Below are 24,583 nucleotides of genomic sequence, written 5' to 3'. Positions count from 1 at the left end.
ATTGACCCAACCCTCCATTGTTTTTACACTGCTGCTACTCACTGTTTATTATCTATGCATAGTCACATAACTCCTACCTACATGTACAAATTACCTCGAGTAACCTGTACCCCTGCACATTGACTCGGTAGAGGTACCCCCTGTATATTGCCTCAGTATTGTTATTTTATTGTGTTACTTTTCTAATATTTATTTTTTTATTTTAGTTTATTTTGTAAATATTTTCTTGACTCTTCTTAAAACTGCATTGTTGGTTAAGGGCTTGTAAGTATGCATTTCACGGTAAGGTCTACACCTGTTGTATTCGGTGCATGTGACAAATCAAATTTGATTTGATGAAACCAAGATTGAACTCTTTGGCCTGAATGCCAAGTGTCACGTCTGGAGGAAACCTGGCACCATCCCTACAGTGAAGCATGGTGGTAGCAGCATCTTGCTGTGGGAATTTTTTCAGTGGCAGGGGCTGGGCCTAGTCAGGATCGAGGGAAAGATGAACAGAGCAAAGTAGAGAGAGAGCCTTGATGAAAACCTGTTCCAGAGCATTCAGGACCTCAGACTGGGGCAAAGGTTCACCTTCCAACAGCACAACGACCCTAAGCACACAGCTAAGACAGCGCAAGAGTGGCTTTGGGACAAGTCTCTGAATGTCCTTGAGTCACCCAGATAGAGCCCAGACTTGAACCTGATCAAACCTGAAAATAGGTGTGCAGCTACGCTCCCCATCCAACCTGACAGAGCTTGAGAGGACCTGCAGAGAATGGGAGAAACTCCCCAAATACAGGTGTGCCAAGCTTGTAGCGTCATACCCAAGAAGACTCAAGGCTGTTATCGCTGCCAAAGGTGCTTCAACAAAATACTGAGTAAAGGGTCTGAATACTTATGTAAATGTGACATTTCTGTTTTTTTATTTTTAAAACATTTGCAAAAATGTCTAAAAAACGTTTTTTGCTTTGTCATTATGGGGTATTGTGTGTAGATTGATGAGACAAATGTTTTTATTTAATCCATTTTAGAATAAGGCTGTAATGTAACAAAATGTGGAAAAAGTCAAGGGGGTCTGAATACTTTCCGAATGCACTGTACCTGGAAGTCTGTAGTGCCTGGAATAAACAGGGTATATAGGACTACTTGGAAGCCAGTAATCAGAATGGTTAGTACATTTAGTACACATAGGCTATACTACATTATATAACAACCCATTGCAATCATGCATAAAGCCCATGGTAAGCCTCGCAGCATCCCAACCACAGACCGTATACATAAATCCCAACTCACAAATCAATCAACAAGTGGTGCCCGACATTATGCTAAATTCATTAATCTCGCGATACAAAGTCGACCCCACGGTACTTCAGTCATGTGGCTGGGTGTTGGAAAGCAAGTGAAGTCTTTCTACAGTCGTGCAGCAGAGGAAAGGACACGTCCAGCGTGTCGCAGCTGATATTTTGCAATCATGGTAATATTTTGATCTTTTTGCACGACATTTGGATGTTTAACCATTTAAACACCAAGAAATAACTACTATTCGTGGTTACACATGCTTAGGAAAATAAGATGTTCGTGGCAAAACTACAATTTTCAGCGCTGAACTAGCTAAGCTAACTAGCTAACTTATTTGGCATATAGATTCAATTTCAGGGTGGGAAGTTGACGAGCTAGCAAGTTAAGTGATTGCGTAATGTGTCATAGCATAGTAAAACATGTAACTATTGTATGCAGTAATTACTAGCGAAGTACAGTGGGTAACGTTCGCTAGTGCTCCCAGCAGAGAGGTGGGGGAAATGGATGTTGGCAGCCTCGATGGTAGGCCTCTGTCTCAGTGGAAATTCTGATTTTGCGAAAGGAAATGGGTGACTATCACTTAATGAACATATTAAGCAAATAACGCAACACACGTTTATGAACGTTTGTGATACACGGTAAGCGTCTAATTTAGCTCCCTTTACAAAGTGCGTAAGGTTACTGCGTGTTGGTCCCATACAACACGTGGCTTGGCGCTCGTCTTGGTAAAGCATTTGGCACGGGAGTTAAACGAGGCTCACGCTACTTTTTGGCAAATACTATCAATTACCTGTATCATATCACATCGACTGTGTCGTCCACTTGTGAAATGACTATTCTTGCCTAACATTGTTTAATTTGACCACTTGCCGTAATTTTACGCACCACGTGGATAATTCCATCATGGCTGCATACACGCGTGCAGCAGCGCTTTATCGCCCACGTCCGGTGTTTAAACAAGTTAATAACGCGTGTCGCTACCTCCACAGTGATTTAATAATTTGGTTTCAGTCATGTTTGACTGAATGTTTGAATGTAGCTAGTAATATGAAGTTTAATAACCTAATGCGTATCTCTTCCACAGGTGCTGTTGCATGTGCTGTTCGAACATGCAGCAGGGTATGCGCTCTTCGTTGTTAAGGAGGTGGAAGAGATTGGCATGCTTTTGCCTCAGGTACGAATAAACAATTCATCCACAAATATGATGACATTTGACGCAGGTTTACCCATATTTGTTGACGGTTGGGGAGTTAATCTTTACGCCCTCTCCCCAGGTTGAAGACTGCGTTCTAAACATTGGGAAATTCAATGGCATGGTGAGCCTAGCTGCTTTTTTCCCGTTCAAGTCGGCCCAGGCTGCTCTAGATAATATTAATGCCATATCAGAAGGTGAGTTGGTTGCTTTATTTCGTTTACTCAATTGTAATCCAAGCTCGGATGTAATGATGTTATACAAAAATCTGTCAATCCTCTAAATGACTGTGCTGACACCAATCATCAAACCTGAACTTCTGGGCCTGGCTATATTAATTATACCAGGTGGCATTAGCCAGTATGTTAACACACCCCCAGCTAATAATACTCTTATTTGTAGTCTATAATTCAAATTGTTGTAATTGTTTCAGGTGTGGTCCATGCTGACCTGAAGCTGTTCCTGGAGACTAACCTTCCAATAGGGGGCAAGAAGAAGGCAATGCTGGGGGTAGGTGATGCCAAGATAGGAGGAGCTCTGCAAGAAGAACTGGGCTTGGCCATCCAGACTGGAGGAGTGGTGGCAGAGATATTGAGAGGTGAGTACTCAACTGGGCTACAGTACAAGTTATTGTGGTGGGGGGGAATCATCATTTATGTTGACCAGTAGACAGTGTGCAGTTGGGGATGTCTGGCCTGTGGTGATGTCAAGATTATCAATCCCTGACCCTCGTGACGGTTTATACTGAAAATCTGAACGGCCGCCAGTGCCAATGACCCAGGTTGTGAAAATACCACCCCGTGCATACTCACAGTCACTTACTGTTCTCACCTGAAGGTGTGCGTCTCCACTTCCACTCCCTGGTGAAGGGGCTGACTGCCCAGGCTGCCTCCAAGGCCCAGCTGGGGCTGGGCCACAGCTACTCCAGGGCCAAGGTCAAGTTCAACGTCAACAGGTCCGATAACATGATCATCCAGTCCATTGCCCTTCTTGACCAGCTGGACAAAGACATCAACACTTTCTCCATGCGTGTGCGGTAGGTACAGCTGCTTTGATTACTAAGTCTCCCTCAAAGGAGATGTGGTACGTAGTAGTAGACCAACAACCATCCACTGACACACTTGCTAATGGGACCAAATGATGTTTATACCAAATCTGTCAATCCCCTGAACTCGTAATGTTGAGTCTTCCATCGGTGCTGACGGTCCCTCAGTATAAATAGAAATTATGCCCTCAACCTGGTTGTTTTGATTTTCCAAACATTCCCAACTTCTGCTCCCTCATTCCCGTTCTGGTTTATAGTGAGTGGTATGGCTACCATTTCCCGGAGCTGATCAAGATAGTGACGGACAACTCTACATACTGCAAGATGACCCAGCTGATTGGCAACCGGAAGGAGTTGAGTGAAGAAAGTCTGGAGAGCATGGAAGAGGTGGTGATGGACAGTGCCAAGGCCCAGTCCATCCTGGAGGCCTCCCGCAGCTCCATGGGTCAGTAGCCATGTCCCACACGGTCTATTATATGCAGGTATTAAAAACAACCCCTTTTTTGCCCATCTAGGACTTTGAGGTGTCCTATATGACCAACACAGAGGGGTAGATTATTGTAGTTCTCTCATAAACCTGTAGTGAAGGCTCAAATCCTTCCTGTGGATCCTGTCGGGAGATACAAAATGTATATTTCAGTCTTCACTGTGGTGTTTGTACAATGAGCGCTCGTGTTCCTGGTATCAACGTTGCTGCTCGGTCTTTTCTGTAGGCATGGACATCTCTCCCATTGACCTGATCAACATTGAGCGGTTCTCTAACCGCGTGGTCTCACTGGCTGCCTACAGACTGGAGCTCCAGGAGTACCTTCACTCCAAGATGGGCCAGGTGGCCCCCAACTTGGCCGCACTCATAGGAGATGTGGTATGTAGTGACCTTATGACTGTCCACTTGACACTAGCGGGACCAAATGATGTTTATACCAAATCTGTCAATCCCCTGAACTCGTAATGTTGAGTCTTCCATCGGTGCTGACTGTCCCTGACACCTCTGCGACCAGTGACATGTTCACCGGCCAACTTCTGACATGTCGTCTCTTCCCCCTCCCCCTAGGTGGGAGCACGCCTGATCTCCCACGCCGGCAGCTTAACCAACCTGGCCAAGTACCCAGCTTCAACTGTGCAGATCCTGGGTGCTGAGAAGGCCCTGTTCAGGTACTGGGGCACCCCCTCCCTGCTGGGGAAACTGGCGGCTGCTGTGATGGCAGGGCTGGGGCGGAGCAGAGAAGGGTGACTGGGTGTGACCACCTCGGGGTGATCTCTCTCTCCGTTACGCACCCCCACAGTCTGAGCAGCCGCCCAGGGCACTAAGAGGTAGATTACTTGGCACTTTGTTCTAGTCTTGGGCCATGATAAATGGGTTATGGCTGTACTTTTGTTCGAATTAGGAAATCTCATGGCAACTAATACAAATTGAGTAATCAACACTTACCTATTGGGGAAACATTTGTTTCCATAGCGAAGTTAACTTAAATTGGTAACCCAACAGCCATTCCCCGCACACAGGGCTCTGAAGACGCGTGGCAACACCCCCAAGTATGGCCTCATCTTCCACTCAACCTTCATTGGTCGTGCTGCAGCCAAGAACAAGGGGCGTATCTCCCGTTACCTGGCCAATAAGTGCACAATCGCCTCAAGAATTGATGCCTTTTCTGGTGAGTGATGGATGGGGTTTAACCATGAGGAGAGCAGTGGCTTAGTAAAAAAGGTTGTTTCATGGCCTGTTCACTATGTCCCGTCTGGCATTATTTGCGATGATGTTCTTATTTTTCGTCAACAGTAATCCACCTCCGGGTGTATGATGGTGATGCGTTAACTACTGAGCAAATCCAAGGTCTTGAGTAATGTTGCTGGTGCCTCCTGCTGGCAAATGGTGTAATTTAACTTCTTTCCAATCTGACAGATGTGCCCACCTGTGTGTTTGGTGACAAATTGCGTGACCAGGTGGAGGAGCGCCTTTCGTTCTACGAGACCGGAGAGGCGCCTCGCAAGAACCTGGACGTCATGAAAGAGGCTGTTATACAGGTGCGCTGACATTGAAATGGGATCTGTTTTGTGAGCATGATTTTAGTACTTTCCTCGTAGATGTTTAGCTTATTTGCTGTGAGTGATGACAACATTTTCCCTGACTCACATGTGGGGGTTTACTGATTTAATGAGCCTGACACTGCTAAAGCACATCTCCACCACTGCTTCTAGCAGCCCTGAGTGGCTAGTCTCCTAGAAGTATAACCATGCTGTTTTGCTTACCCCCCCCCCCCTCCTAGGCCGGAGAGGTGGCAGCTGAGATAAAGATCAAATTGGCAAAAAAGGAGAAGAAACGCAGGAAGCGGGAGAAGAAGCTGGCAGCCTTCTCCACTGGTGACGGCGACGAGGAAGCGGGTGATGGCGAGGCAGGGGTAATTAATTGCTTCAGCTGTCCAGTCGAACTGAAGGCATGTTTTGATTTGAGATTTGACCCTTCCACATGGTTCTGTCTCAGTGTACGACATGCTAAACTAACTTGACTCCGAACCATTGGCTGGTCCCCTACAGTGGCCCAAATCACTGAAGTGAGTCGGACATTACAACTCTCCATACGGAAATGAGCGTAGACCATAGAGTAATTCTGAAACATCCTGATGTAATGATCTATGTCTTTAGGCGACTGAGAACGGCGAGGCAAAGAAGAAGAAGAAGAAAAAGAAGCCGGTAGCCGAGGCCATTCAAATGGAGGAAGAGGCTTCAGCAGCAGAGAACGGAGATGCTCCGGCTAAGAAGAAAAAGAAACGAAAGAGTGAGGCAATGGAGGTGGAGCCAGTGGCTGAGGAGGCTCCAGAAACCCCCCAGACTGAGAAGAAAAAGAAGAGGAAGAAAAAAGACTGAATAGCCGATATTTGGCTGAGACTTTTAAGTTCTGTACAGTTTTGTTGCCATCTTATTTTTTAGCTTTGGATAAGAGGTTGTAAGCCAACTGACTTGTGTAATCAAGTTTCTCAATTTGAGTCTTTCTGCTCCCTAGCCTCAACGTACTACACAGGAGGTGAATATTCAGCTCAGTGCATTGATGTTAATGTAATAATCATCACACTTGTATGTAAATACTTTCATGGACATTTTCTATCAAATCTGTTCAATATAAATGTGCTTTCAACCATTTCCTCACGTCTCTGAAATAATTCCAGCCAATTTGATGTAAAGGGGGATAGTTGTCTAAACCAGTTATGCATTCCTGACTTTATCAATTTACCCCTATCAATCTGAATGGTTTGAAACTGGTGAGACACTTAAATTCAATGAAAAAGATCCCGCTTGCTTATCTGAGATTGCTGCCCTGTATGTAAACGAGGACTCGCTGAATACAGCTAATGGAATGTTAGTGACATGAAAGCGTTTAACTTCACATTGAAATACCGTGCTATTGAGTGCACAATTTATGAACATTTGGGCAGTCTTGATGCAATGGTTGTCATCTAGTGGCAAATCAATTATGCATTTCTGTGCACATTGTATCACGAATATGCCTTTCGGGTGAAAATAAGGTCAGATCATTGTAAGTGGGCAAGATTTCACCTGTGACACTCAACACACCGGAATGTTTTCGATAAACCAATTGCAGTGAGATCAAATACAATGTGAATTTGGTCCTGTGTTTAACGGGGGAAAATACCCTCCGATTAAAGCTGAGAATTTGCACTAATCGTAGTCATTTCAAATCTGAAGTAACGAGAAATTCCTATGCCAATACTTTGAGCTCGCTGTATAAAAAGGTGGGAATCACAAGCTGTCAAATGTTCAGATGTGTGAAAAATTATGCTTAGCCATAATGTACATCAGGTTCGTGTGTGCATACAAAAATCATCCACGCCACACTTGTTCAAGTACTGTATATTCACCAACTTCATGATATTTGACTCCTATCATCCTTCAAAAAAATCTAAACCAAATTTCATGTCCTACTAATACATATATACTGTATAAATACATACATAAATATATTTTACATACAACAGCCATACATTTTTAAAGGGGAATAATGAGTGGGGAGGGGGGTGTTAGTGTGTGTTTTAGCCTGGTGTTGTAAAATACTTTGTCCCCCCCCCCCTCTGGTCTGATAGGGCATGATGCAGTGTGTACACACACAGCCCTGTCAGTTGCCCCAGTATGGGGAGCTGCCGTAGCTGGACTTGTTGACCTGGCTCTTCTGCTGCATGCTGCTAGACTGGCCTCGCTGGCTAGGACCTCCCTGCATTCAGAGACAGAGGACAGCGTCACCACACTGATATAGACATGTAAACCAGAGGTAGGCAAAGTGATGGCTAGTGTGGGTGCAGGCTTTTGTTGAAATAAAACTGATTAACCTAGAATCAGGTGTTACTGCTTGGCTGGAACAAAAGCCTACAAGCACAGGGTAGGATTGCCCACCAGTGGCATGTTAACACAAGGTTGTAGACTGGGTGGAGGTGTTACCTGTCCGTCCTGGGCCAGATGATGGTGCAGCATCTGGGAGTGGGGTTGCTGGTGGGCAGGCTGCAGGATGTGGAGGAAGGGGGCGGGAGCGTAGCCACCCGGGGCCCCTCCAGGACCCCCCATAGCCGAAGGCAGGTTGAAAGGAGGGGGAGTCCCCGCATGGAATCCCTGCTTATCAAAGGACTGGAAACAAACAATTGGAGAGCAAAGTCAAGGTCAGTGATTAGATTTATCTGGAAAAAAACGACCATGGAAAAAAAAAAATACCATAACACAGTTAAGCTCTGGCAAAGGACTAGAATTGAAATCATAACTGATAAGAGAGTATTGTGTTAGTGTATGATCCTGGGGAGATAAGCCCTGATGGACTAATGGGTATCGTAATGATGTACAATGGAAAAAATATAAACGTCCCATGTTTCATGAGCTGAAATAAAAGATCACAGAAATGAACCTGAGGCCCATTGTAGCGTCATTCATCCGCCGCCATCACCTCATGTTTCAGCGATAATGCACGGCCCCATGTCACAAGGATCTGTACACAATTCCTGGATGCTGAAAATGTCCCATTTCTACCATGGCCTGTATACTCACCAGACATGTCACCCATTGTGTATGTTTGGGATGCTCTAGATCGATGTGTACGACAGCGCGTTTCCGTTCCCGCTAATATCCAGCAATTTCGCACAGCCATTGAATAGGAAGTGGGACAACATTCCACAATCAACTCTATGCGAAGGAGACGTGTCGCGCTGCATGAGGCAAATGGTGGTCACACCAGATACTGAGTGGTTTTCCGATCCATACTTTTCTTTTTTAGGGTATCTATATTCCCAGTCGTGAAATCCATAGATTAGTGCCTAATTTATTTATTTAAATTGACTGATTTCCTTATATGGACTGTAACTCAGTAAAATCTTAAACTGCTGCGTTTATATTTTGGTTCAGTGTAAATACAAATCTGAAACACAAACATCTCACCTGGGTCTTGTTGTAAACACTTCCACTGATTTCTGGGACCCCGGAGTTGCCTGACGTCACAGAGATGCCGCCTAGCATACGATAAAATATTGAAATAGTTGGACAAACATTCGTATCACAGTCAAAAGCATGACTTAATGCCTCTTAAAATCAGGACAGCTTATGACTTTTGCCCAATACTGATGAAAAAATGTTTCAGATGTCATTGAAATGGCAATATTTATTTATTTCACCAGGCAAGTTCTCATTTTTAATAATAGAAATACATTTTAAAAAACACCACAAGAGTTAGAACCGTTCAAGCATGGTAACGATATGGGGTCAGATGACCAGGATTTAATGGGAGGGTGAAGTACCTTTACCGGGGCCTGTGGTAGCAGATTTGGCCTGGCTCTGGGAGGAGTTGCTATATCCCTTGCTATAGTCTACTCCTGCTTGGCCCTGGGTCAGGTCCTCATACCCTGAGACCAAAACAACAACATAACTCTCTTTTCCACAGTGGTCAACTAGATTGTTGGTGTGTGTGTCTCCCTCTCTCACGGTAACCAACCTGAGCTGAAGGTGTGCTGGCCGTAGCCACTGGGCTGCTGCTGCTGGAAGGGGCTGGCTGAGGGGTTTCCCAAACCCACACCGTGCTGCTTGGCTGGCCCCTGTCCCTGGGGCATGAACATGGTGTGGCCGTACTGGAAGGCAGCGCCAGGCATCCCGGGGTAGTAGGGCAGGCCTGTGTAGCTGTAGCCTGGCGGGAGGAAGGCCTGCTGCTGCTGGCTGTTGTGGTGGCCCTGGGGTTGGCCTTGAGGCTGGGGCTGGGGGGGTTGTGGCTGGGCCTGGTTCTGCCCTTGGCTCTGGCCCTGTTGGGGCTGCTGTTGGGCCGACAAGCTGCTAGGCGCAGGGGAGGTGGAGTCACCCCTGCCAAACTTTGTGACTTCACCTGCAGAGGAAGGGAGAGGAGGGAAGATTACGGAAAGCGTAACACATGGTAAAGATGTCCCCCAGGGGTGTGTGATCGTACCTGTTACTATTTTAGCAGAATAAACATGAACCATTTTCCATTTTTTTTTATCCCCCTCAGCTCCATAGTCATGGAACTATTGTCAAGCTAGTTTACAATTCCAGGACCTAGTTCCAAAAGTTTCAAAACAGTTGACAAAAAGGGTTTGACAGTAGCGCTGCTAGAGTTGCTTACCTGAGTAGGGGTTATTGGTGAGGCTCCCATCTCTGCCAGAGAGTGCTGCAGGACCAGGGAATGTGATTCCGTAGTAATCCTGCAAAGAGGGCTTTACGCAGAGAGAGACCAGATCAGAAACATAGAAATCCAAACCTGTCTAATTGGAATGAATGGCAGTAGAGTAGTAGCCTGGTTGCAGTCTCTGTTCAGCTATTACGTTCCACTGCTTGCCACTCCTGTCTCTTTGCCAAAGAGACTGGCCTTCCAGTTATCTTTAAATATGAACATTTATCATTAATGAACTTGAGGAGATCGGAGGATTTGATTCTGATTCGATAACCCTCACAGCTATGATCCAATCACAATGTTTATGCAAATTAGACTGATAGGAAAACATTCTAACTTATTTCATCAATTTCATTGGAAACATTCTAACATTGGGCATTCTAACCTAATACATTTCATTGTAAACATAAACATTGGGTGCAAGAAAAAGGATTCGGATTCCCCTTTACTGCATTTTTACCACCAGCCAATGTGATCAAAACACAACAGAGAAGCTCTCGCCATTCAAACTTCACCGCCAGTTCACCGTGTGAACACTGTAGCTTATTTTATATCCAGCAAGCAAAACCTCCAAATCTATACAGTACCAGTCAAAAGTTTGGACACATCTACTCATTCAAGGGTTTTTCTTTACTTTTACTACTTTCTACATTGTAGAATAATAGTGAAGACATCACAATTATGAAATAACACATATGGAATCATGTAGTAACCAAAAAAGTGTTAAACAAATCAAAATAGATTTTATATTTGAGATTCTTCAAAGTAGCCACCCTTTGCTTTGATGACAGCTTTGCATACTCTTGGCATTCTCTCAGACAGAAATACTCCTCAGCACCCCTCCACAGACAATCCCGCAGGTGAAGAAGCCGGATGTGGAGGTCCTGGGCTGGTGTGGGTACACATGGTCTGCGGTTGTGAGTACAGGTTGGATCTAAAACGACGTTGGAGGTGGCTTATGGTAAAGGAATGAACATTCAATTCTCTGGCAACAGCTCTGGTGGACATTCCTGCAGTCAGCATGCTAATTGCACACTCCCTCAAAACTTGAGACATCTGTGGCGTTGTGTGACAAAACTGCACATTTTAGAGTGGTCTTTTATTGTCCCCGGCACAAGGTGCACCTCTGTAATGATCATACTTATTAATCAGCTTCTTGATATGCCACACCTGTCAGGTGGATGGATTATCTTGGCAAAAAAGAAATGCTCACTAACAGGGATGTAAACAAATTTGTGCTCAACATTTGAGAGAAATAAGCTTTTTGTGCATTTTGAAAATCTCTGGGATCTTTTATTTCAGCTCATGGGATCAACACTTTACATGTTGCGTTTATATTTTTTTCAGTATATATTGCTACTTCTGGGACATGCATTGTGATAGGCTACTGGTTCAGGATCTATAAGAGGAATAGAGAGAGGATGGAAGAGAGAGATGCCAATGAAGATGCCAGAGTTTGAATTGTGCAAGAACGGAACAGATCTGTAAGTTATATATATATATATATATATATATATATATATATATATATTAGGCCTTGCCTACTACACTGAATCAAAGCGATCAGCATCTGTGCAATTCATCCAGAGACAAAAACAGGATCTGTCTGATGTGCCAATGAATTGAAGACGAACATCACCAAATGTGTCAGTTTAATTAAATGTACAATAATAACAAAGTGTAGTACCTAGGCCTATTTGAGACCCTGGCTGTTGACCTAGGCAACAGATTGCCAAGCAGGGACTGGAGCTACTTTTCGGAAATGGCAAACTCGCGTTCTCATCCATAAACGCATTTTCAAGTGCACGCGCACTGTCCGGCAGCTCACATCAGCAGGTAGCCTTATCATTAGGAGAGACGTATAACGTGGATCGCAAAAATAATGATTAGGGTCACATTTCCTAGACGTTTGTCAGCCAAGCACGAGTGATCAGTGTAGCCTTTAATCATCCAGACATCATGTTGAACTATCTTCACGCATAGATTAAAAACCACCAAGCTTTCATCGTCGACTCAATTGAATGAAGAACAAAAAAAAATCAGAATTACCGGGGGAAAGTTTGGAAAAACTAATGTCCATTCAGAAAGTTTCCTAAAGTATCCTGTCTGGATTCAATCTCTTAATTAGAGGAGAGAAAAATAACATAACTGAAGTGAGCATAACACAATTGTAAAAATGTAAGCAAGTCCCGATCAGGAAACACGAGGAATGACGATAAGTGGTAGTTTTGCGTTTCTTTCCTCGTGAATAGGATGCAACCGAAGCAAACGTAACTCGATTGAATCTTATGGGCTAATACAGTATTTTCTGTATCATTATTTCTCGCTGTCTCTCTCTCAATACGGAGTCCTTTCTAGCCACTTTGAACAACATGATTTTGCATTGACACCGCCTTCTCACAAGGTAATAACCACACCCCGTTATAACGGTATTGTTATTCTTAAAATTCTAATTCTATATTGTGCCAAATTTGCACGCACTCCATGTTCCATAACGTTGTCATGGAAAATAGATTGCTTTTAACTGCCAATCAGAAACTGCGCCGTAAATCCCCCCCTGTATACTGAATGTTGAGATTGCCGAAAGGCCATTCTGTTAGCTAAAAATACTGGTACACAAATTAGGAGAGTAGGGTGTTCAATCAAAAACACATATTTTGACCAATTGGTAAAATGATGTGTAGATAATCCTCTAAGAAAACCAATGGTTTAAAATGTCTCTATCATAATCCGTTTAAAAGTTATGTTTATTTTTTTTACCCGTGTAGGATGGCCAAAATTGGGTGACTAAATCAGACAAAAAAAAAGTGGTAAATACAAATCTGGAAAATAGATTTGCGTCAGCTAGGCTGGATGCTGTGCGAGAATTAAGGCCAACTGACAGGCTCACTGTTGAACTCATCTTTCTTCTCGAATCCGGAGGACATAAAACAATATAGAGGTGAGATAGATATCGATTTTGAGACATGGCATACAATATTTTTTAGATTTTAGTATACACTTTTCATATTAATATGAAATTCCTGTTCTTTTTCATAGATTTCTCACAAAAACAATATGTGGGGAAGTGCCAAGTGCCAAGTTGGAGGCAAGGTGGCTTCAAAACAGCGCCCCCTGTCAGTCATCAGTGCATATATAAATCATTGAGACTCACCATAGGCAGTCTGGACTGTAGCATGTGGAGGTCCTCATAGCCGTAGATCTGCTGTGGAACACATGGCAAATACAGTCACTTGAATGGATCATACACCCAAATAACAAAATATGTTTCTTTACTTTGAAAGCAGGGAAAGGAAAAGCGGGATAACCTAGTCAGTTGTACAACTGAATGCATTCAACTGAAATGTGTCTTCCGCATTTAACCCAACCCCTCTGAACCAGAGAGGTGCGCGGGGCTGCCATAATCAACATCCACGTCTTCGGCGCCCGGGGAACTGCCTTGCTCAGGGGCAGAAAGACCGATTTTTACCTTGTCAGCTCGGGGACCTTTCAGTTACTGGCCCAACGCTTTAACCACTAGGCCAGGAGAGACAGTGACACACAAACAGACACAATAGTTACCGGGTAGGCAGGCAGCAGGCCTCCTGGGCCCATGATGTACTGGTTGGGCAGTAGTGGGGGAACCCCCTGAGACAGGTTAGGAGGAGCTTTACCTGAAAAACACAAGAACAAAACACACTGCTATCTAGACAGAATTACAGTTTCACTTATAGTCTTTACGTTTGTGTTTCAATATGTAGGTGAACGGGACTGTATTAGTGTGTGTATACATGTATGCGCGCGTGTATATTCATGCATGTTTGTGTGTACCAGTTGAGGAGGAGAGCAGCGGTGCGGTCCTGGGGGCCGAGGAGAGGTTCGCTTGGGCCGTGGTCCCGTTGGCACTGAGCCCCAGTGCTTGGCTGGCGTGATGCCCGCTGCCACCCATGCTACTGACCATGCTGTTCATGTGGCTCATGGTGCCCATGATGTGAGCCATGCCGCTGTTGACCTGGTGGAGTGACTGGGCTGGGGCCTGGGCAGAGGAGTAGGAGCCAGACGAGGGTGCCAGAGAGCTCACACTACTGTCTACACTGGTATACTACACAGAGAGAGGTAGAGTGAGAGAAACCGAGAGAGTTAGTTACAGAGGAGGTTGTACTCGGTATGGTATCTCTTAAAAGAAGCGTGTGTGTGCGCGCGTGTGTCTGTGTGTTGAACAGTACTCACAGTGAGAGAGGAATGACTACTGCTGCCATGGCTACAATGGGGGAGAGAGAGAGAGAAAGATACATTAATGAATGTCCTTAATATCCCCATTTGCTCTTGATTTAGATATACAGTGCCTTGCGAAAGTATTCGGCCCCCTTGAACTTTGCGACCTTTTGCCACATTTCAGGCTTCAAACATAAAGATATAAAACTGTATTTTTTTGTGAAGAATCAACAACAAGTGGGACACAATCATGAAGTGGAACGACATTTATTGGATATTTCAAACTTTTTTAACAAATCAAAAACTGAAAAACTGGGCGTGCAAAATTATTCAGCCCCCTTAAGTTAATACTCTGTAGCGCCACCTTTTGCTGCGATTACAGCTGTAAGTCGCTTGGGGTATGTCTCTATCAGTTTTGCACATCGAGAGACTGAAATTTTTTCCCATTCCTCCTTGCAAAACAGCTCGAGCTCAGTGAGGTTGGATGGAGAGCATTTGTGAACAGCAGTTTTCAGTTCTTTCCACAGATTCTCGATTGGATTCAGGTCTGGACTTTGACTTGGCCATTCTAACACCTGGATATGTTTATTTTTGAACCATTCCATTGTAGATTTTGCTTTATGTTTTGGATCATTGTCTTGTTGGAAGACAAATCTCCGTCCCAGTCTCAGGTCTTTTGCAGACTCCATCAGGTTTTCTTCCAGAATGGTCCTGTATTTGGCTCCATCCATCTTCCCATCAATTTTAACCATCTTCCCTGTCCCTGCTGAAGAAAAGCAGGACCAAACCATGATGCTGCCACCACCATGTTTGACAGTGGGGATGGTGTGTTCAGCTGTGTTGCTTTTACGCCAAACATAACGTTTTGCATTGTTGCCAAAAAGTTCAATTTTGGTTTCATCTGACCAGAGCACCTTCTTCCACGTGTTTGGTGTGTCTCCCAGGTGGCTTGTGGCAAACTTTAAACAACACTTTTTATGGATATCTTTAAGAAATGGCTTTCTTCTTGCCACTCTTCCATAAAGGCCAGATTTGTGCAATATACGACTGATTGTTGTCCTATGGACAGAGTCTCCCACCTCAGCTGTAGATCTCTGCAGTTCATCCAGAGTGATCATGGGCCTCTTGGCTGCATCTCTGATCAGTCTTCACCTTGTATGAGCTGAAAGTTTAGAGGGACGGCCAGGTCTTGGTAGATTTGCAGTGGTCTGATACTCCTTCCATTTCAATAGTATCGCTTGCACAGTGCTCCTTGGGATGTTTAAAGCTTGGGAAATCTTTTTGTATCCAAATCCGGCATTAAACTTCTTCACAACAGTATCTCGGACCTGCCTGGTGTGTTCCTTGTTCTTCATGATGCTCTCTGCGCTTTTAACGGACCTCTGAGACTATCACAGTGCAGGTGCATTTATACGGAGACTTGATTACACACAGGTGGATTGTATTTATCATCATTAGTCATTTAGGTCAACATTGGATCATTCAGAGATCCTCACTGAACTTCTGGAGAGAGTTTGCTGCACTGAAAGTAAAGGGGCTGAATAATTTTGCACGCCCAATTTTTCAGTTTTTGATTTGTTAAAAAAGTTTGAAATATCCAATAAATGTCGTTCCACTTCATGATTGTGTCCCACTTGTTGTTGATTCTTCACAAAAAAATACAGTTTTATATCTTTATGTTTGAAGCCTGAAATGTGGCAAAAGGTCGCAAAGTTCAAGGGGGCCGAATACTTTCGCAAGGCACTGTATTTACAATCCAGTATCTATAAATTGACCGAAGAAAGTAACTGCATTTCTAGCCTATAATGGCAAAACTTGGAATTCTGTATGTATAAATTGTCTCTAACTCACGTCAATGCAAGCACGTAAAGGCAAGTGCGTGTTACCTGCTGAGTGGTGCCAGGCTGGCAGAGGGCATGTCGTGTGGCAGACTGGGGAGTGCCGAGCTGTGGGAGGGTATGGAGGAGGGCATGAGGGCAGAGGGGGCAGGGGCACTGCTGGTACTGATGCTCAGAGAGGGAGACTCCGGCTTTGGCGTAGAGGAGGCTGATGAAGCTGGTGAGAGAGAGGGAAACAATCAATTAAAAAACACAAATCCTGAGGTCGACTGACAAAAAGAGCAGCACAGAATGAATGAAATGTGTAACTTACGGTCCATAGCAGACGTCCTCACACCGTTCAGACCGTTCTGTTGAGACGAGCAAACGACTAATTAAACATTGGATTCTTCACCCATGTCAACTTTACTTTATTATCCCAACATTGCAAAATGCATTTATCATTCATATTTCATACACAACAAATGATGTGTCTCATTATTGCACAACCCAGGACACTGTGTGGGAGGCCTGAGTCTGGTTCATTAGGGCACACCATAGCCAAAACCTTCTGCAACAGAACACAAAAACAAGCGATTCTTATAGGACAAGTTCAGGTAGTCTATCCCGGTTTCTGGACGTTTTCTTCCATTTGGTACCTAATGAATACTGTTGGCCTGCGGTGTGTTCGTTATGGCTTACACTAGCCAAACGTAGACTCACCATGATTGGCCCGGGTGCCTCTTTGCTCTGGGAGAAGGCCAGGTGTGAGTGAGGGGCCACAGGCCCACAGTCATAACCGCTCCCCACTGAGACAAAGGGAGACGTGGAAGAGGAGGAGGGCACCGAGGAGGAGATGGAGGAGGATGGAGTGGAGGAGCTGACTGTACCCATAGAGGAGGTGGTCAGGCTGGGCATGGGCACCGACGGGGAGTGGTAGACAGGCTCAGAGGATGAGAGAGGGAGGGTGACGGAAAGAGGGGTGCTCATAGATTCACTGGAGACAAACCGAGAAGGAGGTTTTAGTTAAACTATGTCGAGACACTTTAAAATATATAATAAGAAGAATTCGTATGGACTTCTAGGGTGAGCTAGCATGGTCTTCAATCTGTTGACCACCCCTGGGGTGTGTTCAGGAGTGCAAAATAACAGAGTATACACAATAAATTGTGCTGAGGAGATCGGACTGTCTAAGGCAAATGTGGAATCATGTAAATTGGTTATTTTTTCTGTCTGTAACTTTCACCTCCCAGAATACACCCGCGGTGGAGATTGTGACCCACCTGAGGTGATTGGAATAGAGGTTGGTCTGGCTCTGTGGGGCCGGGGTGGACTCCCTGGAGCCCCCGGTGACACACGTCTCCACGGGGCCAAAGTCCGGCAGGGCTGCCTCCGAGCCAAAGTCCAGTGCTCCAAACTGAACGTTAAGACCGGGGACGTCGGCAGTGCCAGGCATTTCCACCGCCGACGAGGGGATCTGGAGTGGAGGGGAAAGCTGTTACTCAGAGGGGACTCATTGACGGGAAACAGCATCTTTATTATTCACAATCCTTTGCATTTGAGAGAATCATCAGGATCTGCACAGATTTGCTAATCTTGATCGCCAATCCCCTCAAACACCCTTAGCTTCTTCATTTAGAGCAGTGCTCTTCAACGCTGGGAATTGACCAATTAAGCATCAAGACCTTGATTAGATCAATCAGATGTGTTTGTACTGGCCTAAAACAAGAACCTTGATAGCCAAGGTTGACCATTCCTGTCCTACACACTGCGTGAAGCCCAATTCTTTCCTTGATTTCTCCTGTCCTTGATTCCTTGACCTCACACAGGGAATCAAGGAAATATTTGTCTGTGGTTCCTTTTACCTTAGAGGTGGGAGGTATCCTTCGTTTCTGGGCCTTTAGCTGTGGAACGCGGTGCTGCTGCAGCGAGTTGCTGCCTTGAGTGTCCGGCCCGGCGCTGTGGGCAGGCTTGGCACCGATGGTGGCCAGGGGGGGTCCCTGGATGGGGGAGGGAGATTGGGCTGGGCTGGGCTGGCGAGCAATGGGCAGAGAGGGGGCGCCGTGTTTCTGGGCCAGCTGGCTCAGCACCAGGGATGGCTCAGGCTGCAGCTTAAAGTCCCCTGGAGGGCGAACACACAAATACAGATCAGTCAGGCATACGAACTCAACCACCACATACAGACACATGGCCATTTAACAAAAAAAACAATATGCCAGGTATTTGAAATTATAGATTATTTTGGTTAATCTGTGTTACTCACGGCTGAAGTGGGAGGTGTGTGAGGAGGATGTGGCGCTGGGCTCTGGGATCTTGATATCCCAGCTTGAAGTGGAAGGCGGTGGGAGAACAGGAGCGGCTCCTCCTACCCCTGGGAGTCTACTCCCCAGAGAGGTGTTACTGGCCCCCTGAGTGCTGGGAGGGGGGGCTGCCTGGGAGGATGGGAGAGGACCCAGGCCCGGGCCCTTCAGCTGCTCCAAGATCTGGGCCCCCGGACTGGACTGACTCCTCTTAGACTGGCCCAGGTCCCCGAAACCTGCCCCTAGCACTGACGACTGGCAGACAGAAGGAGAGAGTTGAGTGAATGGGGCCCTATGTTAATACAAGCAAAATATGGCAACCAAGTAAGAGAAATACCACTTGACTTTTTCAAAATGTTGTTAGGTTACAGCCTTATTCTAAAATGGATTACATCGTCGTCCCCCCCTTATCAATTTACACACAATAACCCATAATGACAAAGCAAAAAAAGCTATTTATAGCAATTTATAATAAAAAAAAACAGAAATATCACATTTACATAAGTATTCAGACCCTTTACTCAATACTTTGTTGAAACACCTTTGGCAGCGATTACAGCCTCGAGTCTTCTTGGGTATGACGCTACATGCTTGGCCCACCTGTATTTGGGGAGTTTCTCCCATTCTTCTCTGCAGATCCTCTCAAACTCTGTCAGTTTGGATGGGGAGCGTTGCTTCAAAGCTATTTTCAGGTCTCTCCAGAGATGTTCGATCGGGTTCATGTCGGGGCTCAGGCTGGGCCACTCAAGGACATTCAGAGACTTGGTGAACCTTCGCCCCAGCACCCTGGAGCAGGTTTTCATCAAGGATCTCTCTGTACTTTGCTCCGTTCATCTTTCCCTCGATCCTGACTCGTCTTCCAGTCCCTGCCGCTGAAAAACATCCCCACAGCATGATGCTACCACCATCATGCTTCACTGTAGGGATGGTGCCAGGTTTCCTCCAGATGTGACGCTTGGCATTCAGGCCAAAGAGTTCGATCTTGGTTTCATCAGACCAGAGAATCTTGTTTCTTATGGTCTGAGTGTCTTTAGGGGCCTTTTGGCAAACTCCAAGCGGGCTGTCATGTGCCTTTTACCGAGGAGTGGCTTACGTCTGGTCACTCTACCAAAAAGGCCTCTGGAGCTCTGTCAGAGTGACCATCGGGTACTTGGTCACCTCCCTGACCAAGACCCTTCCCCCCCGATTGCTCAGTTTGGCCCGGCGGCCAGGTCTAGGGAGAGTCTTGGTGGTTCCAAACTTCTTCCATTTAAGAATGATGGAGGCCACTGTGTTCTTGGGGACCTGGAATGCTGCAGAAATGTTTTGGTACCCTTCCCCAGATCTGTGCCGCGACACAATCCTGTCTCGGAGCTCTACGGACAATTCCTTCGACCTCATGGTTCGGTTTTTGCTCTGGCATGCACTGTCAACTGTGGGACCTTATATAGACAGGTGTGCACCTTTCCAAATCATGTCCAATCAATTGAATTTACCACAGGTGGACTCCAATGAAGTTGTAGAAACATCTCAAGGATGATCAATGGAAACAAGAAGCACCTGAGCTCAATTTCTAGTCTCATAGCAAAAGGTCTGAATACTTATGTAAATAAGGCATCTGATTTTTATTTGTAATAAATTTGCAAACATTTCTAAAAACTTGTTTTCGCTTTGTCATTAGTTTTTATTTAATCCATTTTAGAATAAGGCTTTAACGTAACAAAATGTGGAAAAGGTCAAGGGGTCTGAATACTTTCCGAAGGCAATGTATATACAAAAGTATGTGGACACCCTTTCAAAGTAGTGGATTCGGCCAGTTCAGCCACAAGATTGAGCACACAGCCATGCAATCGCCATTGACAAACATTGGCAGTTGAATGGCCTTACTGAAGAGCTCAGATGACTTTCAACATGGCACCAGCATAGAATGCTCGTTGGAAGCTTCATGAAATGGGTTTCCATGGCTGACCAGCCGCACGCAAGCCTAAGATCACCATGCGCAATGCCAAGCGTCAGCTGGAGTGGTCTAAAGCTCGCTGCCATTGGCCTCTGGAGCAGTGAAAACGCGTTCTCTGGAGTGATGAATCACACTTCACCATCTGGCAGTCCGACAGACGAATATGGGTTCAGCGCATTCCAGGAGAACGCTACCTGCCCCAATGCATAGTTCCAGTGAAGGGAAATATTAACCCTACTGCATACAATGACATTCTAGACGATTTTGTGCTTCCAACTTTGTGGCAACAGTTTGGGTAAGGACCTTTCCTGTTTCAGCATGACAATGCCCCATGCACAAAGCAAGGTCCATACAGAAATGGTTTGTCGAGATCGGTGTGGAAGAACTTGACTGGCCTGCACAGAGCACTGACTTCAACCCCATCGAAAACCTTTGGGATGAATTGGAACGCTGACTGCGAGCCAGGCCCAATCACCCAACACCAGTGCCCGACCTAACTACTGCTCTTTTAGCTAAATGGAAGCAAGTCCCCGCAGCAATATTCCAACATCTAGTTGAAAGCCTTCCTAGAAGAGAGGAGGCTGTTATAGCAGCAAAACGGGGGACCAACTCCATATTAATGCCCATGGTTTTGGAATGAGATGTTCGACGAGCAGGTGTCTACATACATACACCATATGACCAAAAGTATCTGAAAGGTTTTAAAGGGCACGAGTATGGCTCACCAGGGCGGCGTGTGCATAGCTGGTGCTGCCTGTGCCAATGGCCGACCCGTTGCGGGGGGGGTGATGGTGGGAGTTGGTGAAAACCAGGCTCTGTGTAGAGGGGGCATCCCCTCCTCCTCCTCTTCCTTCTCCCACTGGCTTCTGCAGCAGAGAGGGCAGGTCCAGACTACAGGAGACACATATCATTATTACAACATATGATACTATTTATATTGCACACATACCCACTACGGAGAAAGTCTGATTAAAATCAACACAGTCATAACGGGGACCATGTCTCAAGGGAAGGATCCATACGTCCTTCCTACTTATTATGCACATCCAAATGTATCTACCAAAGCAGCTGGGCCAAACATATCACTCCATGGAATAAAACTGGCAAAGAGGTCAAGCTGTTATTTTGTGTACCACTGGGCTGGTATTTTCCCCATATCTACACAACACCAAAAGCAGTGTTTTTTATTTTATTTTTGATATATATATATATATATATTTTTTTTATTACCCCTTTTTCTCCCCAATTTTGTGGTATCCAATTGGTAGTTACAGTCTTGTCCCATTGCTGCAACTCCTGTGCAGACTCGGGAGAGACGAAGGTCAAGAGCAGTGCGTCCTCCGAAACACAACCCAACTAAGCCGCACTGCTTCTTGACACAACGCCCGTTTAACCCGGAAGCCAGACGAACCATTGCGTTGGAAGAAACACCGTACACCTGGCGACTGTGTCAGTGTGCACTGCGCCCGGCCCGCCACAGGAGTAGCTAGTGTGTGATGGGACAAGAACATCCCTGCCGGCCAAACCCTCCCCTAATCCGGACGACGCTGGGCCAATTTTGCGCTGCTCTGTGGGTCTCTTTGTAGCAGCTAGCCTGGACTCGAACCAGCATCTCTAGAGGCACAGCTAGCACTGCAATGCAGTGCCACTCGGGAGGCCTAAAAAGCAGTGTTGATATGTGACGGGTGGGTGCCCTAGTTAGTCGTGCGGATGGTGAGCTGGGAGTTACCTTTGCCCAGGTGTGAGGTGGTTCTGAGGTGCAGGTGCACTTGAGGCGGTGAACACTTTGGTCTCGGAGAGCTGAGGGGAGACAGAGAGTTATTGACAAATGTAATAGACCAAGTTGTGAGTCATAAGGCCAACTATAGTTTTGTTAAACCTTTTGAAGTCACACTGTATGAACTAGTGCACTGTTGTGCAGGACTCTAAATTCAAACATTTAATTGGTATCACTGGTGCTCCCCACTTTAAAAAGGTAAAGAGAACATAAAATTCAGGAGCACCCGAAAATACATTTTTGTTAAATCGATTGAGATACAGCCTATATGAATTCCAGCTACTTCTGAAGCACATGTTGTTCCATAAAAACGAATATGTAACCCTGTAAATACATTTGTTTATTATTAAAAAGCTCAAATGTAATTGAAATGAAAAAGTCATTTGCGGAATAGTTGGTTTCTACATTATGTAAAATAACCATTTTCCTATTGCGATGCATTACATTGAAAATTGTACACCATCTCTTTAAGAACATTTGTGACGACAACATGCAAGAGCTGTCATTCATGAATTGCTGTGATCATTGATCTCCTGAAGAAGCTATCCCTTTCCCGTCCTTCCTGTGCCCTCAAATGTTTGGATATACTGATAATGTTACCAGGTTGTTAGCTAGCTAATGAGGTAATACAAAGGTTACACAAATTATGTGGGTGATTTTTCTAGGAACACTGGTGCTCCCATTTTAAAATTTGAGTTAGCATATGGTGGTCGCACTTCACAGCCCTGGTCATGTATGTGTTCCATCTGGAAAATAAATGTCCAAAATGTGAACATAAGACAAAGCTCCTTCCACCCCCTGACCACTACTACTTCCCAGTCCCCATTACCCAGACTCACACTCATCTCTTCGCTCCAGTCCTCAGCAGCCCAGTCTTCCAGAGTACTCCTCCAGGCCACTGCAGGGAGCACACCAGAGAGGGGTCAGAGCACAGAGATGAATGGAAACAACACAAGGGCTTCTTGGAGAGGCGTTTGTGAACATGGACTGTAATTCAGCAGCATTGCTAGGGAGATTTCCCTAGCAACAGTCTACAGGGTCCCATTAGAAATACAACAATAAAACATCCTGACCAATGAACACCTACCGGTCAAAACATTCCAGAAAACTATACAAGAGAAAATGGGTCTTTCTATAAATAAAAGGGGACAATGTGTGACATCAGGGTAAACATTTCAAAATAGTTTGATATACAGCTTCAGGTGTAGTTACAGAAATAAAAGTTTAAATAGGCACAATGAGACCATAACTCCACCTAGCAACAACAAAACATCTATATGTGATTCAAAATGTCACTTGAAATATGGACACCGCAAGTTTCTTTGTCTTGCCTAGAAGCAAGGACTGTTTATGCATTTAGTCAACTTCTCTATCATTTATAGCCATGCTAAACAAACAGCTTCTTAATTTCGGTTGATATAATAACATAATACAATGCGTTTTGTCAAGAAAATCATTGACAATATTAACAATAATCTATAATGAAATTAATCAGTAAACACTAAGCGTTGGTCTGCATGTCAGAGTCTGAAAATTAGCCGGCAAATGCTTGCTTCCTCGGTCCTTGATTCCTCCACTCCTTGCCTCTCCTCAAAAGTGCATTGGAGCCCAAAGGGATGAACCTTCCTCTCAAAGCACATTGGGGGAGAAGAGTGGATGTGAGAAATGGAGGAAACAATTGGAGAATCTCAATTGCATTTTCTTGAATCTTCACGTTCTCTCCTTGTCTCAAAACCCATTGGATAAGAAGTTGAGAGGGGAGGGACCTAGGGCTGTTGCGGTGACTGTATTACCGCCACATTGGCGGTTACGAAGGCAGTCAAATTTCACATGACCGTTTAGTCACGGTATTTAGGTTTATCCAAGCTCTGATGCTGCTGATGGTCATTAGTAGCCCACCATACTTGCTAACTGCCTGGCACTCAGCACTCTATTGTCCCTCTAATCACTCTGACATCAATGCAAATCTAATCAAAAACTTCATGAGAGCCCATGAGCTCATGTTGCAACAACATTTGTATTGGCTATGCAATTGTGTGAGAAAACAGAGGGATGGCCACTATTAAAAAGAGGAGGACCCCATCAGCTTTCTATATGGTAGGCCTACTATATTTATTTATCATTTTTCCTAATATTAAACACATTGCTTATATTTATAACAGGAGAATAGCATCTCTGACTGGCATGAAAATTAACCACTGGAAAAGTGTTCTCCATTTGCAATGTTTTCTTACATTTTTTAAAGCACTTTTTACCCCCTTTTTCCCCAAATTTCATGATATCCAAATTGGTAGTTACAGTCTTGTCCCGTCGCTGCAACTCCCGCACGGACTCGGGAGAGGCGAAGGTTGCACTGCTTTTTGACACACGGCTCGCT

The 24,583-nt window shown here is 45.0% G+C and overlaps 2 protein-coding genes and 2 non-coding genes across 5 annotated transcripts in view; 3 read left to right on the top strand and 1 right to left on the bottom strand.

Moving 5' to 3' along the window:
- The first annotated feature begins 1,328 nt into the window (after nucleotides 1-1,328).
- On the top strand, nucleotides 1,329-6,657 carry nop56 (NOP56 ribonucleoprotein homolog). Its single transcript, XM_021568666.2, has 12 exons — nucleotides 1,329-1,456; nucleotides 2,366-2,455; nucleotides 2,556-2,670; nucleotides 2,907-3,071; nucleotides 3,311-3,509; nucleotides 3,776-3,963; nucleotides 4,232-4,383; nucleotides 4,573-4,673; nucleotides 5,025-5,173; nucleotides 5,422-5,543; nucleotides 5,786-5,917; nucleotides 6,162-6,657. Exons 1-12 carry the CDS (start codon nucleotides 1,454-1,456, stop codon nucleotides 6,381-6,383), a joined length of 1,638 nt encoding a protein of 545 aa, XP_021424341.2. The 5' UTR covers nucleotides 1,329-1,453; the 3' UTR covers nucleotides 6,384-6,657.
- LOC118940681 lies at nucleotides 4,022-4,146 on the top strand. Its single transcript, XR_005037267.1, has one exon. It is a non-coding gene; the product is annotated as a small nucleolar RNA SNORA26 (small nucleolar RNA).
- Nucleotides 5,621-5,686, top strand: LOC118940669. Its single transcript, XR_005037255.1, has one exon. It is a non-coding gene; the product is annotated as a small nucleolar RNA SNORD57 (small nucleolar RNA).
- A 712-nt stretch (nucleotides 6,658-7,369) lies between the features above and the next one.
- ubap2a (ubiquitin associated protein 2a) overlaps nucleotides 7,370-24,583 on the bottom strand; it is a 40,200-nt gene continuing 22,986 nt past the window's right edge. For both annotated transcript variants that reach the window (XM_036949998.1, XM_036949999.1), the window contains exons 9-27: nucleotides 23,046-23,104; nucleotides 22,159-22,229; nucleotides 21,155-21,320; nucleotides 18,457-18,748; nucleotides 18,059-18,315; nucleotides 17,477-17,670; nucleotides 16,917-17,190; nucleotides 16,528-16,564; nucleotides 16,263-16,431; nucleotides 14,392-14,422; nucleotides 13,993-14,263; nucleotides 13,744-13,835; nucleotides 13,337-13,387; nucleotides 10,135-10,225; nucleotides 9,499-9,879; nucleotides 9,305-9,409; nucleotides 8,949-9,019; nucleotides 7,968-8,150; nucleotides 7,370-7,743 (exon numbers count right to left, since the gene is read on the bottom strand). In XM_036949998.1, coding sequence (XP_036805893.1) covers nucleotides 7,648-7,743; nucleotides 7,968-8,150; nucleotides 8,949-9,019; nucleotides 9,305-9,409; nucleotides 9,499-9,879; nucleotides 10,135-10,225; nucleotides 13,337-13,387; nucleotides 13,744-13,835; nucleotides 13,993-14,263; nucleotides 14,392-14,422; nucleotides 16,263-16,431; nucleotides 16,528-16,564; nucleotides 16,917-17,190; nucleotides 17,477-17,670; nucleotides 18,059-18,315; nucleotides 18,457-18,748; nucleotides 21,155-21,320; nucleotides 22,159-22,229; nucleotides 23,046-23,104 — 2,891 coding nt within the window. In that variant the 3' untranslated portion in view covers nucleotides 7,370-7,647. The remainder of the gene's footprint in view (nucleotides 7,744-7,967; nucleotides 8,151-8,948; nucleotides 9,020-9,304; nucleotides 9,410-9,498; nucleotides 9,880-10,134; nucleotides 10,226-13,336; nucleotides 13,388-13,743; nucleotides 13,836-13,992; nucleotides 14,264-14,391; nucleotides 14,423-16,262; nucleotides 16,432-16,527; nucleotides 16,565-16,916; nucleotides 17,191-17,476; nucleotides 17,671-18,058; nucleotides 18,316-18,456; nucleotides 18,749-21,154; nucleotides 21,321-22,158; nucleotides 22,230-23,045; nucleotides 23,105-24,583) is intronic.

Source organism: Oncorhynchus mykiss, chromosome 17, assembly GCF_013265735.2.
Source record: "Oncorhynchus mykiss isolate Arlee chromosome 17, USDA_OmykA_1.1, whole genome shotgun sequence".
NCBI lineage: Eukaryota > Metazoa > Chordata > Actinopteri > Salmoniformes > Salmonidae > Oncorhynchus > Oncorhynchus mykiss.
The sequence above is the reverse complement of the archived record's forward strand: the minus strand, read 5'-3'. Positions and strand labels throughout refer to the sequence as shown.

What these genes read in the sequence shown, in the direction of transcription:
- nop56 (XM_021568666.2), top strand. An exon ending in CCGCACTCATAGGAGATGTG is followed by an intron (nt 4,384 to 4,572) that starts GTATGTAGTGAC and finishes CCCTCCCCCTAG; the next exon opens with GTGGGAGCACGCCTGATCTC. An exon ending in GCTGAGAAGGCCCTGTTCAG is followed by an intron (nt 4,674 to 5,024) that starts GTACTGGGGCAC and finishes CCCCGCACACAG; the next exon opens with GGCTCTGAAGACGCGTGGCA.